Source organism: Fusarium poae, chromosome 3 (genome assembly GCF_019609905.1).
Source record: "Fusarium poae strain DAOMC 252244 chromosome 3, whole genome shotgun sequence".
NCBI lineage: Eukaryota > Fungi > Ascomycota > Sordariomycetes > Hypocreales > Nectriaceae > Fusarium > Fusarium poae.
Window position 1 is genome coordinate 1,873,145 of NC_058401.1, and position 13,972 is coordinate 1,887,116.

General features: G+C 48.7%; 7 protein-coding genes across 7 annotated transcripts; 5 read left to right on the top strand and 2 right to left on the bottom strand.

Annotated features, from left to right (window-relative positions):
• Window positions 1-851: 851 nt before the first annotated feature.
• SDH2 (succinate dehydrogenase complex, subunit B) lies at window positions 852-1,813 on the bottom strand (the record flags this gene model as incomplete). The annotated part of the gene is made up of 3 exons (XM_044852482.1): window positions 852-1,178; window positions 1,232-1,383; window positions 1,456-1,813. 3 exons carry the CDS (start codon window positions 1,811-1,813, stop codon window positions 852-854), a joined length of 837 nt encoding a protein of 278 aa, XP_044705152.1.
• Window positions 1,814-2,584: 771 nt separating this feature from the next.
• Window positions 2,585-3,826, top strand: FPOAC1_008037 (uncharacterized protein; the record flags this gene model as incomplete). Its single annotated transcript, XM_044852483.1, has 2 exons — window positions 2,585-2,639; window positions 2,694-3,826. 2 exons carry the CDS (start codon window positions 2,585-2,587, stop codon window positions 3,824-3,826), a joined length of 1,188 nt encoding a protein of 395 aa, XP_044705153.1.
• Window positions 3,827-4,414: 588 nt separating this feature from the next.
• On the top strand, window positions 4,415-5,466 carry FPOAC1_008038 (uncharacterized protein; the record flags this gene model as incomplete). The annotated part of the gene is made up of 3 exons (XM_044852484.1): window positions 4,415-4,432; window positions 4,487-4,664; window positions 4,718-5,466. 3 exons carry the CDS (start codon window positions 4,415-4,417, stop codon window positions 5,464-5,466), a joined length of 945 nt encoding a protein of 314 aa, XP_044705154.1.
• Window positions 5,467-6,694: 1,228 nt separating this feature from the next.
• On the top strand, window positions 6,695-7,411 carry FPOAC1_008039 (uncharacterized protein; the record flags this gene model as incomplete). The annotated part of the gene is made up of 2 exons (XM_044852485.1): window positions 6,695-7,140; window positions 7,192-7,411. 2 exons carry the CDS (start codon window positions 6,695-6,697, stop codon window positions 7,409-7,411), a joined length of 666 nt encoding a protein of 221 aa, XP_044705155.1.
• A 664-nt stretch (window positions 7,412-8,075) lies between these two features.
• Window positions 8,076-9,302, top strand: EIF3H (Eukaryotic translation initiation factor 3 subunit H; the record flags this gene model as incomplete). The annotated part of the gene is made up of 3 exons (XM_044852486.1): window positions 8,076-8,141; window positions 8,224-8,690; window positions 8,741-9,302. 3 exons carry the CDS (start codon window positions 8,076-8,078, stop codon window positions 9,300-9,302), a joined length of 1,095 nt encoding a protein of 364 aa, XP_044705156.1.
• A 1,332-nt stretch (window positions 9,303-10,634) lies between these two features.
• SAH1 (S-adenosyl-L-homocysteine hydrolase) lies at window positions 10,635-11,984 on the top strand (the record flags this gene model as incomplete). The annotated part of the gene is made up of 1 exon (XM_044852487.1): window positions 10,635-11,984. The coding sequence occupies one exon, from the start codon at window positions 10,635-10,637 to the stop codon at window positions 11,982-11,984; it is 1,350 nt and encodes a 449-aa protein (XP_044705157.1).
• A 757-nt stretch (window positions 11,985-12,741) lies between these two features.
• Window positions 12,742-13,919, bottom strand: FPOAC1_008042 (uncharacterized protein; the record flags this gene model as incomplete). The annotated part of the gene is made up of 4 exons (XM_044852488.1): window positions 12,742-13,080; window positions 13,135-13,538; window positions 13,597-13,811; window positions 13,876-13,919. 4 exons carry the CDS (start codon window positions 13,917-13,919, stop codon window positions 12,742-12,744), a joined length of 1,002 nt encoding a protein of 333 aa, XP_044705158.1.
• Between the last annotated feature and the right edge of the window lie 53 nt (window positions 13,920-13,972).

The following is a 13,972-nucleotide window of genomic DNA, read 5'->3' on the forward strand; positions in this document are numbered from 1 at the left end:
CTAATTAATCTCTTATGCTTCCAGTGGTTAGCATCTCTAATGCTTCTAGGCTAACGGTAGCAAAGCAAGACAATACATATTCAAGCTTGTAAGAAATCTCCGAAGCTACTTGGGTTCGGTTCAATTAACTCAATGCGTACTGTTTGATTGCTCTGCGTGCACATGTACCACCAGTACCAGCCACCCTGAGGACCGTCCCGAATCTCAAAACGTTGAATTGAGGGAACCTTTGCTTTGAGACAGCCCCTTGCGTTGGATGATGGAAGTCAAAGACACTCAACGGTATGCAGGTCCCCTGTAAGTGTCGATCTTTGTTCAAGTCGATCATGGAGTATCTGCAGGGTTGATGGATCGACCAGCTTGATCCCCACACCAAGATAATAGACGAACAGAAGGATGAGGTAATGTGTCTCTTGGTAGATACACTTTGCGAGTATCCCTTGGCCCCAAATGGAAGAATCCAATTCCACAGTTTGTCTTTCCTCGAGTCGCAATCCTGATTGGAATTGTTGATATGTTGCCAGTCGGGGGTAGGCCGAGTTGTATTGGTGAGCAGACATGATCCGGTTCGACAGCATTCGGTGTATATCGGTAGGGCAGCTTCTAGGTTAGTCTCTAGTCAAAACAAGAACAACTTTTATCGTGACGGGTAAGCCGAAAGTGAACGATCAAGAAAATAATATTGCCAAGTTAGCTATCAGAACACAGCATGAAACTCCTTTCATCTAGCCTATACACAGGGTTAAAGTCCTAATAATCTCATTCGCAGTTTTCATCTGCGATAACCCTTCAGATCGCTTCTCCCTCACTCGCCATATTCGTTTTTTACAACAAACTTATGTTTTTTTCGTTTAGTTGCCGAAAGCCATCTGCTTCTTGATCTCGGCAATCGCCTTACCGGGGTTAAGACCCTTGGGGCAAGCTCGCGTACAGTTAAGGATAGTGTGGCAACGGTACAAGCTCATTGAGTTCTCGAGGTTCTGCTTTCGCTCGGCGGTACGTTGGTCACGAGAATCGGCGAGCCATCGGTAAGACTGGAGCAGAATAGCAGGGCCGAGGTACTCCTCAGAGTTCCACCAGTAAGATGGGCATGAAGTAGAGCAGCAGGCGCAGAGAATGCACTCGTAAAGACCGTCGAGCTTGCGTCGGTCCTCCTTGGTCTGTCGGTACTCCCGTCCCTATTAATTTGGTCAGCAAAAGCGAATATCTACAAGTTAGAAAGAAGTCATACGTCTTCGGCAGGGGTATCGCGCTGGAGGTAGGGCTTGATGCTCTTGTACTGCTTGTAAAAGTGTGTCAGATCAGGGACAAGGTCCTTGACGACGTAGGTGTGAGGAAGAGGGTAGATCTTGACGTCGGAAGCAGCCTCGGTAGGGATACGGCCTGGGTACTTTATTAGCGTTTTGTTCTCGTAGTCGTGATATGCCGCATGCGACTCGGGTCAAGGGGTCGTACACAAGCAGGCAAGGGTGTTTTGGCCGTTAATGTTCATGGCACAGCTACCACAGATACCCTCACGGCAACTTCGTCGGAAGGTCAGAGTAGGGTCGAGCTCGTTCTTGATTCGGATAAGGGCATCGAGAATCATGGGTCCAGTCTTGTTAAGATCCAGAGTGTAGGTCTGGAGACGGGGCTTCTCGCTGGGGGTATCGGGGTTCCATCGGTAGATCTGGAAGGACTTCATCTTGGACTCGGGCTCCTTGGCAGGCTCGCTGACAGAGGCCATAGAACGAGTAAAGACAGTGCCGGGTCGGATGGCAGCCGTCCTTGAGAAGGCGCCAACAAGGCGAGAGGAAGATCGGAGAGCAGCCATGGTGGATCGAATCGAATTACAATTGCGATTGGGACCGGAGGAGAAGGACAGTCAAACTTCGCGATATATAGTTGGAGCTGTGATCAGGCGATTGACAGGAAGAAATGCCGTACAATCCCCTCCGTTAGAGCTGAATTGTCGATATTCTCAAAGGGTGGCGGCCAGAGGATTCTCGTCGTCATGTATTGGGAAGGCAAACCTTCCTCGGTTATTGCAGTTTACACTGGGACTTGCGGCTTCACCCTGGCCAATCAGAAATTAGCGATTGTCAACTTCGGCTCACATACACTCGGAATCGACAGGAACGGGCTCGTGAAAACACGTGACTCAAGGAGATCGATCTCGGATCATCAACGGTTATCAATAATTGCGGAGATGAGGTTCCGAAATATTTCAGAACGACACTCAAGTGGCTGTATCCATCAATTGTGCATGTGGCTGTGCTTGGTTCCCTGTCTTTGTTCCGAGGAATTGGTTCTCCACTTGAAACTTTGACAGAAAGAAGATTGGAGGGGCCCCGGACAAGATTAGATAACCAGTTGGTGTATCGGCGCTCAACAACTTTGTTTCTCCGTTCGCGATCCCACTTCTCATATGACACCGAATTTTTCTCTTACGATTTGCTTGGCAAAGATGGTTTCTCTGTGATCAATTCTTGGATTGACTGGTTATTAATATTGTTAACATTCTCTGTTTGCCCGCTCGAAATCGCCAATACTCTCATCAATTATCGTCTCGTCTCGTCTCGATACGATCCACTTCTAGCCCTCCATGGCCGCACCTTGCAATCGACTGGCTGCGGCTTCATGGCGAACGTTTGCTAAATGTTAGTCGCACCATATATGTGATCCCTGGATCTTCGTGGTTCTAATTGTTTCAGTTTCGACTCAATCTGGCCCTCGACCTCGAACCCAACCTCATGTCGCAATGACCTCATGCTCGCGATCGAAACTTTACTCCACCTCGCCCGATACATCTCGATTCTCTTACCATGTCGCATCGTCATTTATTGCCAAAGATAGACCATACGATCCTTCTAGCCACATCTTTCATTTCAACCCATACAATCGAATTCAGCCTCCAAAAAACCGACGAAGACCTTCCGCCCGTCCCGAGTCTGGCCACGATGCCTTCTTTGTCAGCCGAGTCAATGATTCCGGCTCAGTAGCCTTTGGCGTTGCTGATGGCGTCGGAGGCTGGGTAGACTCTGGTGTTGACCCCGCAGACTTTTCCCACGGATTCTGCGACTATATGGCATTGGCTGCTCACGAACATCAGACCAGCTCAGAGCCCCCCTTGACGGCTAGACAATTGATGCAGAAGGGATACGATGCGATCTGCAACGATCGCAGTCTTCGCGCTGGTGGAAGTACGGCATGTGTAGCCATTGCAGGTGCAGATGGAAATTTAGAGGTTGCGAACCTGGGTGATTCTGGCTTCCTGCAACTGCGATTGAACGGTGTACACACTTACTCGGAACCCCAAACTCACGCCTTCAACACACCTTTCCAACTGTCGCTTGTACCTCCTAGTGTTGCTGCTCGCATGGCAGCTTTTGGTGGCGCTCAACTAAGCGACCTCCCCCGTGACGCTGACGTTACCCAACACGCACTCCGCCATGGCGATATAATTGTCCTTGCGACCGACGGTGTTTTGGACAACCTATTCAACCAAGATATACTCCGCATCGCTAGTCGGGTCTTGGTTTCTTCCGGGGCCTGGGTAATGACCGAACCTGGTGGTGTTGGTGTGGCAGAGTCTTTGGAACCCCTGGTCGAGCTACCCGATAACTCTGAGGGCAAGCGAACAGTAACACTTCAGAGTGCACTCGCTACCGAACTTGTAACAGCTGCCAAGCGCGCCAGCATCAACACCAAGGTCGACGGCCCATTTGCCAAAGAAGTTCACAAATATTATCCCAATGAGAACTGGCACGGAGGCAAAGTTGACGATATTTGTGTGGTGGTAGCGGTGGTCAACGAGATTGCCCCTGCTCCAAAGAGCAAGCTATGATTTACTTTGTCAATTTTGTTTTACGGCGCAGTTTCATGATAGAGCAGAGTACGACATATAAAGATGGGAACGCAAGCATTTGGTTTAACTTGGGAAGTTTGGAGTCTTTAAGTCGGTCACATAGACGGCAGAGGAAGCGCTATGGCTTGCTTGAATCATGGGATTGTATATGGACCGGGCGCAATTAAAAGGGGTCACATACATTCTTAATTAAAAGTAGTTTGTGTTTTAGGATTCTTCTCTTCCTTCTGTTTATTACGTTAAAATACTTCTTGAGTTGTGTGATATGAAACTCCTATGTTGCATACATAGGGTTTTATACTGATACACAACCAGAAAAAAAAAGATAACTTCCTAAAGCACAAAATTAGCTCTAGATCAATACACAATATATTGAACTAACGCTCTATATTAATTTATCTTTTTTCGTAGAAGGTATATTCAGGTTGTGAACTCCAGGGTAGATTAAATGGGGTGCAATCATGATCATGACATCACCAACTCATGGTGTAATAAGACTTAACACAAAAGTTGGCACAACTCTGTGCTACAATATTTCAAGTTCAATACCGAATTTGAGCATCAAGTATGACGGACATCTATATAGTATGGTATTGAATGCTCCTCTACTTTTACAGCTCTACTGACACTGTTAACTAGGCCGGTGCTATTGCAGCATTTACAGTAGACGTCTTGGTCTACCCTCTTGATACTATCAAGACTCGTATGCAGAGTCAAGATTATATCAAGACATATTCAGGGAGTTCGAAGAATGTATGGGCTATAAGAGGGCTTTACCAAGGCATTGGAAGTGTAGTATTGGCTACTCTTCCAGCAGGTATGTCACGAACCAACGGATATGATGATCAGCTCGGCTTATACAGATTACAGCTGGTGTGTTCTTCTCAACATATGAGAGCGCGAAAAAAGCAATCGGTAATGCGACACCACTACCGCAACCCTTGGTCCACTCAGCAGCTTCAGGATTTGCAGAAATGGCATCCTGCTTGATACTCGCACCAGCAGAAGTCATCAAGCAGAATGCACAAATGCTACAGAATGACAGCCATGGGGCCTCAAAGTCTGGATCATCAACATCGCTACAGGCTTTCCGTCAGCTGGCCGGTGACGGTGCATCCCGACGTCTGTTTACTGGCTACACAGCACTCGTTGCACGAAATTTACCTTTCACAGCTCTTCAGTTCCCCATTTTTGAGCACGTACGTTCAACATACTGGACTTCTAAAGGACCTGGTAGTTCAGACCCAGGATTAATTGAGACAGGACTGGTGACAGGCCTAAGCGCAGGAAGCGCAGGATCAGTGGCAGCTTTCATAACCACACCAAGCGACGTTGTCAAGACGCGGATGATGTTGAGTGCCGGTAATCAGAACGAAAGTTCGACACGGGGCCAGGGTGAAGTTGCTGCTAAGATGGAGGGGAAACGCCCAAAGAAGGGAGCATGGACCGTGTCCAAGGAGGTATACCAGGAAAGAGGTGTTCGAGGCTTCTTCAGGGGTGCTGCTCTGCGGTCATCATGGACGATGTTGGGAAGTGGACTATACTTGGGATCTTACGAGATGGCTAAGGTCTGGCTGAGAAGAGGGAAACCAGATACCGAGGATGATGCTGCGCTATGAAGGGGAAGATGTAAGTCAGGATCGGACCAATTAGACAATTAATTTAAAAATCATATTTCAATTCAGCCAAGTATGAGGAAACCAGGTGTAACACGCTTAAATGACATGAGTCTTACAAATTACACCGCTGATATTTCAATGCACTGCGAAGGGATCAACAAAGAAAATCGTAGACCCTATGTCGACATCCTTGTGGCTTCTGACGCCTTCCCCGGATTACATATGTGACATAGCCAGGAACACATAGAGTTTAATCATGAACTATTCTAATACAGGTTGGAATACAATGAATTTATGGTCATATGAACTCATCCGTGTAAGCAACAGTCATATTCAAGATGTTCTTGTGACTTATGTTAACCTCAACAACTACTAATGTAACTACAGCAGGAAACTCAAGAGCTGGACAAAGTACCGCAACTTTAGCGCCAACTGTTACTGTCACTGAGTCTTGGCTTGCACTAGTGGCGGACATTTTTTTTGTCAGTTGAACACCCCTTGTTACACAAAAGTATATTTGTTTGTACCTATGCTCCGACCTCGCATTCTCCTAGCAGATGCTAATATTTCGGCGAAAAGTTATTGGTGTATGTGTATGGCGGTGAGGAACTGACTCTTTCAAGTGCCGCTGCTTAAACAAGCGACTTCCCGAATGTCACCATTGATACATGTGCCCAATTCAAGGGTCCAATGATGTTAAAGGCTGAAGACGAAAACGCTCTTCAAACCTTGTCTACTTGGAAGTTTTGAGCTTGTTTCCTTGTCTTCCACAGCCACAGACTGAGCCGTAGAATCTTTCCATGCTACAAATAGAACACCTGGCTGACTCGAGGCAACGATTCTCACTGGTCTGGATCGATCAATGCTATGTTTCGAGATGACCGGCCTCTCGCACTAACATGTCGGCATTGGCAGAAAGTCCCTGTGAGAGTCTTGACCGACCCACATGTACCACTTCGTCGTCGTCTCCTCCGGATGGTGTCATTTAGCACGTTATTTACGGCTTGATGGCCTAACATGCTGAGGAATGAGTCTTTATGAAGATAAAAAGGCCGATGGCTCGCTGTTGTGGTTTTGTCGTCTTGATTCGTAGTTGTCAATAGTCTACCCCTCGAAATCTGCCATTGTCTATAACAAAAAGCAGTACCAGTCAGACAGCGTTGATACTGACTGATTGACATCAAAGATACGATTAAATATCAAGTTTTCTGCTCTCACAGAAGCCACGATGGCAAATGTCGATATTCAAACGGCACCTGGTGCAGCTCTGGACATCTTCTCAAAGACTGTTGCGCAAGTCGACGTAAGAGAGATTACCTCGACCCTGGCTCCTTCGGATCGATACCTCGTACAATCGCCATATACTGAGCAGGAACATTTGCTCGATCTCGAAACCCTCGATAATGAGAACAAAATCCTCGCAAAAGCCCTGGGAAAATTTCGGGCTCTGCGCGAAGATTATGCGACCGCGCCATACACGGAATCCTTCAACTGGCCAGAAGTGATAGAAGAAGTGAGCCGCCTTGCTCTCGAGTCTGGCAAGGGTTTCAAGGAGACATCGTTCTACATCGTGGCATTCCGTTCACGGATCAAGGAAACAACTGAGTATGCCGATCTTGGCCGTCTCGACAAAGGAGCCCATGCTGAGGCCGTTGCAAGTGGTGGCTTCCTAAAGTGAGTTGAAGAACCTTGTGTTTCACGAGTCTTGCATATTGACATGAACAGGTACTGGTTCGGTGAGCCTGACTCAGTATTGGCCAACTTGGCAACCTGCATCTGGCGATCTCGAGAAGATGCAAAGAAGGGCGGCACTGGCCCAGCTCATCGAAAAGCTGCAGGAGCAACGCGGTCCATGTATGCGTTCTGGAAGATCGATCAGCATCGACTCATCATCCGAGATAATGTTGAAGACTGGGAAATTATCCCATGGGAGGATTCAGCATAAGGCTGAGAGTAACCTCTCCAATTTTTTGCTTGATCCTTATGAGGCGTTTGGGAATATCTTGAAAAGGTTTAGAAAAGGGTTATGCTTCAAGATGCGGGCACTAAGTTTGGGAATATGGGACGGAACGAGTAAAAGGTGAACGGCGTTTATTAAAAAAGAAACATTGATTGGATATTGGTAGAAATCTAGATAGTAGACGGCTCAAGAAAGATAAAGAGGGCGCTTCCACAAACTGGTTCCAAGTCAACGTGAATTGCATCGAAAGTTAAGCATAGAGACATGCGCCGTAGAACAGAACGTAGCATGTCCAGACTCGCGTGAGCAAGAAAACATCAAATCCAATAGACAAATAATTGCGCATAATATTGAATATTTTGATTGCAGAAAACGCATTGCATCACTGTTGCACGCATTCTGTCTGTTGGTGATAAATGGAGGTAGTCGTTCGGCTCTGCATCGTTCAAGCACGGGATATATAATCTGCCGTACTTCACCGCCTCCGCATCCCACAACACCCACAAATGAGTACACGAAAAGTTTCGATATTCCCACCTTCAGAGTCCCGAGGCCTTGCAACACCACCCGCCCTTTTCGCGATCATAGTGCCGAACCTCTCTCCGTCTCTCGCGGCCCCGTGAATATCTCCTCTCGAATTTTTGTCAAGATGGCGGACGCTCAGAACGATGCGCCTGCTACTGCGCCTTTCCAGGCCGTCCAAGTCGAGGCTCTGGTGAGTTGAACATGCCCCACCTTTCGAGACCCCCTCTTGAAGTAGGAGTAGGAGGACTGACCTCAGTTCGTGGTGTCTATAGGTTATTATGAAGATCGCCAAGCACTGCTCTTCGGCTTTCCCTTCTGTTGCGACTGGAGCTATTGTTGGAATGGAGAGTGAAGGCCTTCTTGAAGTCACCAACACCTTCCCTTTCCCTACCGTCGACCCCACCACCACCGATGGCCACCAGAGCGATGCCTCGCAGCTCGCCGCTGCTGCTCCCCGACAGCAGAAGAACATTGCCTACCAAAACGAGATGATCCGACACCTCAAGGAGGTCAACGTCGATGCCAACAACGTTGGTTGGTACACAAGTGCCACCATGGGCAACTTTGTCAACATGAACTTCGTCGAGAACCAGTTTCACTACCAAAGCACCAACGAGAACGCCGTCGCCCTCGTTTACGATGCCAGCAAGAGTTCCCAGGGCAACTTGACCTTCCGAGCCTTCCGTCTGTCTCCTACTTTTATGAGTGCCTATAAGGAGGGCAAGTTCACAACTGAGAGGTAGGATGCCATATACTGCTGATGGTGATAAAGATGCTAACAAAGACTAGCTTGCAAAAGTCCAAGCTCAGCTTCAAGGACATCCTCAGCGAGGTCTCTGTCAGCGTCCACAACTCTCACCTCCTCACAACTTTCCTCCACCAGATCCCCTCCGCTCCCGCCAAGGGTGCTATCGAGCAGCCCACATCGCTCGATGACCTCCACCGCAACGCTCTCGAGCCCCCTCTGTACCCCTCGATCGACAACCTCGACCTTGCGATCGACCCCTTCCTCGAGAAGACCTGCGATCTCCTCCTCGAGAGCATTGAGTCGCACTACACCGACCTCAACAACTTCCAATACTACCAGCGCCAACTCGCCCGTGAGCAGACCAAGATCACACAATGGCAGACCAAGCGCAAGAATGAGAACGCTCAGCGTGTTGCTGCCAAGCAGGAGCCTCTTCCCGAGGACGAGTGGCAACGACTGTTCAAGCTTCCTCAGGAGCCCAGCCGACTGGAGGGTATGTTGAACGCCAAGCAGGTGGAGCAATACAGCAAGCAGGTGGATGGATTCACAGCCAACGTCAGTGCCAAGATGTTCGCTGTGCGGGAGGACTTGATGCCCAAATAGATGGAGAATGGATGAGACGGGGTTCAAAAAGTCTCGAAGAAATTCAAGAAAACGAGACGCTCAGTGATGGTTTGCATAGGCGGCGTTCCGGACAACGTGGAATAATATCGAGTGCTGGTCTAGATTTTAAAGCGTTGAGAAAGAGAGGAGCACTTGATGAGTACATGATGGGCCAGCCTGACGTTGACGATGGTGACGTTGTTGAAAAGCCATAAAGAGAAGGACACGACTGTAGCCTTGATCCACAAACTCGGCTTCGTAGATAGCGCTTGCAAACCGAGCTCTCCAAGTGAGAGTCTTGATCAATCTTAACGTTTAAAGAAGTATATGTATGGTTACGATTTATTGTTGCATTTCTAAGACATTTGTGTTAGGCTATTGGGTATATCAGAACAGTTTCAGTTTATATGAGACATATTCTTCATTGTACTGCAACTACATGTATTGTGGAGTGATGCTTCTGTCACTGGGGTATCATTGCTGGTAGACCACAACAACAATAAGCTAATATTCCCAAGCATCTCTGACCACTGCACTCGGGACTAGTCTGGGAGGTCGGTCTGTATCTTGCAGGACGATCAATGACCCGTAGTATTCGCGTGAAGCGGTCCTCGGCTTCCGAGCGGGGAATATCAAGGGTCAGCACTGCACTGCATGGTACGCACGGTAAGTAAAGGGTAGTAAACAATTGTGAGGCAAGACAAGACAAGACACGGACAGCTCAGAGGTTTCAATTGACAAGGTAGGCGGGTAAATCTTGAACGGAAAATAGTCTAGTGTGGTTTTGCCCACTCGTTGAACGAGAAAAATCAACGTGGTTGTCTACGGATCCTGTCCGTATTCGTACCAAGATCCGACTTGGATGAGCTTCCTAGGCTTTCCCACGATGAGAAAGCTCCTCCCATCTCTTTCATTTTTTCTCTCCAATGTGGATTCTTATTAGGGGACACCGAGTCCCTGAGATCCACTCGGGTACCTGTTGAGGCGCCAACCGACCACCCGTTTAAAAGTATTTGTTGCCCCGCCTCAAAAATTGCTCCCTCTCAATGGCAGCAGAAAATTCTGCCCCTCATTTTGCCGTCCATGTTTCTCACCGCCCGCGTAAACAGCCCCACCGACCCTTGCAAACCCCCTCCCCCTCCATCGACTCTCAGCCCATAGCAGTCGTCTTTCTGCCCCGCCCCAAGTTATCTCGTTGTCTGGTCTTCCATCTGCTAAGACTTCTTCAACCTACATATTCCTCCTCTTCCCTTTCACTTTTTTCTTTCTCTTCCTCTTCCTCTATTCTCTCTTCTCATCAATCCCTTCATCCTCTCCTCCACCTCATCCATTATGTCTGCTCCCGCCCACAAGTTCAAGGTCGCTGACCTTTCTCTTGCCGCCTTTGGCCGCAAGGAGATCGAGCTCGCTGAGAACGAGATGCCCGGTCTCATGCAGACCCGAGCCAAGTATGCTGCCGACCAGCCTCTCGCCGGTGCCCGCATCGCTGGTTGCCTTCACATGACCATCCAGACCGCCGTCCTCATCGAGACCCTCACTGCTCTCGGTGCTGAGGTTACCTGGACCAGCTGCAACATCTTCTCCACCCAGGACCACGCCGCCGCTGCCATTGCCGCCGCCGGTTTTCCCGTCTTCGCCTGGAAGGGTGAGACCGATGAGGAGTACAACTGGTGCCTCGAGCAGCAGCTTACTGCCTTCAAGGACAACAAGAAGCTCAACCTCATCCTCGACGACGGTGGTGACCTGACCACCCTTGTCCACCAGAAGTACCCTGAGATGCTCAAGGACTGCTTCGGTGTCTCCGAGGAGACCACCACCGGTGTCCACCACCTCTACCGCATGCTCCGTGACAACAAGCTCCTTGTCCCCGCCATCAACGTCAACGACTCCGTCACCAAGTCCAAGTTCGACAACCTTTACGGCTGCCGTGAGTCCCTTGTTGACGGTATCAAGCGTGCTACCGATGTCATGATTGCTGGCAAGGTCGCTGTCGTTGCCGGTTTCGGTGATGTCGGTAAGGGTTGTGCTATGGCCCTCCACGGCATGGGTGCTCGCGTCATTGTCACCGAGATTGACCCCATCAACGCTCTCCAGGCTGCTATGGCCGGTTACCAAGTCACCACCATGGAGAAGGCTGCCAAGTTCGGTCAGATCTTCGTCACCACCACTGGATGCCGTGACATCCTCACTGGCGAGCACTTCGAGGCTATGCCCAACGATGCCATTGTTTGCAACATTGGCCACTTCGATATCGAGATCGACGTTGCTTGGCTCAAGAAGAACGCCACCTCTGTTCAGAACATCAAGCCCCAGGTCGACCGCTTCCTCATGCCCAGCGGCCGCCACATCATCCTCCTTGCTGAGGGCCGTCTCGTCAACCTTGGCTGTGCTACTGGCCACTCTTCTTTCGTCATGTCCTGCTCTTTCACCAACCAGGTCCTTGCTCAGATCATGCTTTACAAGGCCGCTGACAAGTCTTGGGGTGAGAAGTACGTCGAGTTCGCCAAGACCGACAAGCTCGACGTTGGTGTCTACGTCCTCCCCAAGATCCTCGACGAGGAGGTCGCCCGTCTCCACCTTGACCACTGCCAGGCTGAGCTCTCCACCCTCAGCAACGTCCAGGCTGAGTACCTCGGCTTGACCGTCGAGGGTCCCTTCAAGGCCGACATCTACCGCTACTAAGCGCATAATCAATACCCAAGGATCCTTCAACTGGACTCCTACGTGTGACGAACTTTCCCTCTTCTGTCGACATGACAATCGGCAAAATTCTAGTTTCAACAGCATGAACTTGCATGGCATATGGGTCGGGAGAGTTACTAGGACATCTGCGGTTTTCTGATTTTTTTACTCTTCTCTTCTTTGTTTCTGCTTATTTGGGTTTACTTCTCCTCTCATACCGACGAGAAGACTCCTCGCAGGGTGCAGGGAGGGGCAAAAAGATCTTTGCTTTTTCAACAAAATGGCGTTGGCTTTTTTGCTAATCATGATTCCCCCCTTCGAGATATAAAAACGGATGATGAATGGAATGAATATGGATGGATATGACCAAGACGAGACCTCCCCCATAGGGATGGAAGGAATGGTACCTCGATAAAGGTAGGCCCGTCAACCGTGGCCAGGATAGAGTAGAAATTCAAAAGAGATTTTCTTCCTCTAATATTTTGTTTGTTGTGATGTTCGTCTACGGGAATGTTTTAAATCTTTGTCTTGATTGTGATTATTCTTTTGGTCGCTTTGATACATGTTGACGTCGCTGTCTACAAACTTGAGGCTGTTGACTGGCTACCTCGCAGCTGATTTTTAGCTCTAACACAAGCCATATCTATGGGTTGGTGAATGGGAAAGCCCTCCGCCATAGACGAAATTCATTGGAGGAATTGGTGCTTTTGATCTATCGGATCTCTATACTAACTAGATGAAGACTTAAGTCTATCTATTATATATCATTCTGCTCTGGCACGATACTCTTCAGCTTTCCCTCTGTCACCGCTAGACGAATATTGTCAAAAGCCCAGGCCGCCATTGCCCTTTCGGTTTCCACTGTCCAAGTTCCCATATGCGGGACAAGCAGTACGTTTTTGTTACTCACCAAACTTGGATGGACCTCAGGCTCATTCTCGAAAACGTCGAGTCCGGCGCTGGCAACTTGTCCTGACTCAAGGGCATCAACAAGAGCGGCTTCATCCATTACAGCTCCGCGGGCGGTATTGACAATGACAACACCGCGCTTCATAATATCGAACTGAGGCTTCGCGATTGTATGTCGTGTCTTGGGCTATTAAAGGTCAATATATTTGGTTGAGGATGCGGAACTCTTGAGTTGACTTACGTTCAGGGGTAGGTTGAGACTCAACACATCGCTTTCTTTGAGAAGGGTCTCAAAGTCAACATACTCAGCCTCGCCTTCAAGTTCTGGAGCTAAACGGCTACGGTTATAGTACTTGACGATCATGCCAAAAGCACGAGCTTTGCGGGCGACATTACGACCTATACCACCCATTCCTAGGATACCCAGCACCTTGCCTTGGGGATCATGGCCTAGTGGAGGAGCAGGGTTGCCACGCCAAGTGCCTTCACGAAGAGTGAAGATGCTAGACGAGAGATTTCTCAAAGCACCGATGAGAAGGAAGATGGTTATATCAGCCGTTGCATCATCCACAGCTGTTGGCGTGTTGGAAACACGGATACCACGAGAAGTACACTCTGGGATATGAATTTGATCATATCCAGCGCCTGAAAGAATTAGTCAACATGTACTATATGTAGTCTGAAATGATTAGTCGGACCGTACCGTTGTGACAGATAAACTTTAGTGTCTTGGGCAGATTATCGAGTAACTCGGCATCAAACATGCCAGCGGTGGTATAAGTCTTGTTTGTGCGGTAGATAGCCTCAATTCCGTCAAAGGCGCCAGATTTGCTCTCCTCTAAGAAACCAGCTCGATCTGTTGATTTGGGCCAGATGGCCTCTACAATCTCAGAGAGCGAGTCGAACTCCTCTTGAGCTCTAACTAAGTTATAAGCATAATAGAATAATATCACGAAAATTATAGACTTCATAGGGAGCTTACTGCCTGGTGTTGCCCAGGAAGAGAACCTTGGACTTGTGTGTCATTTTGGGCAATTCTTGAGTGGTGATTAGGACGTGAAATGAGTGTTTGAAGAACA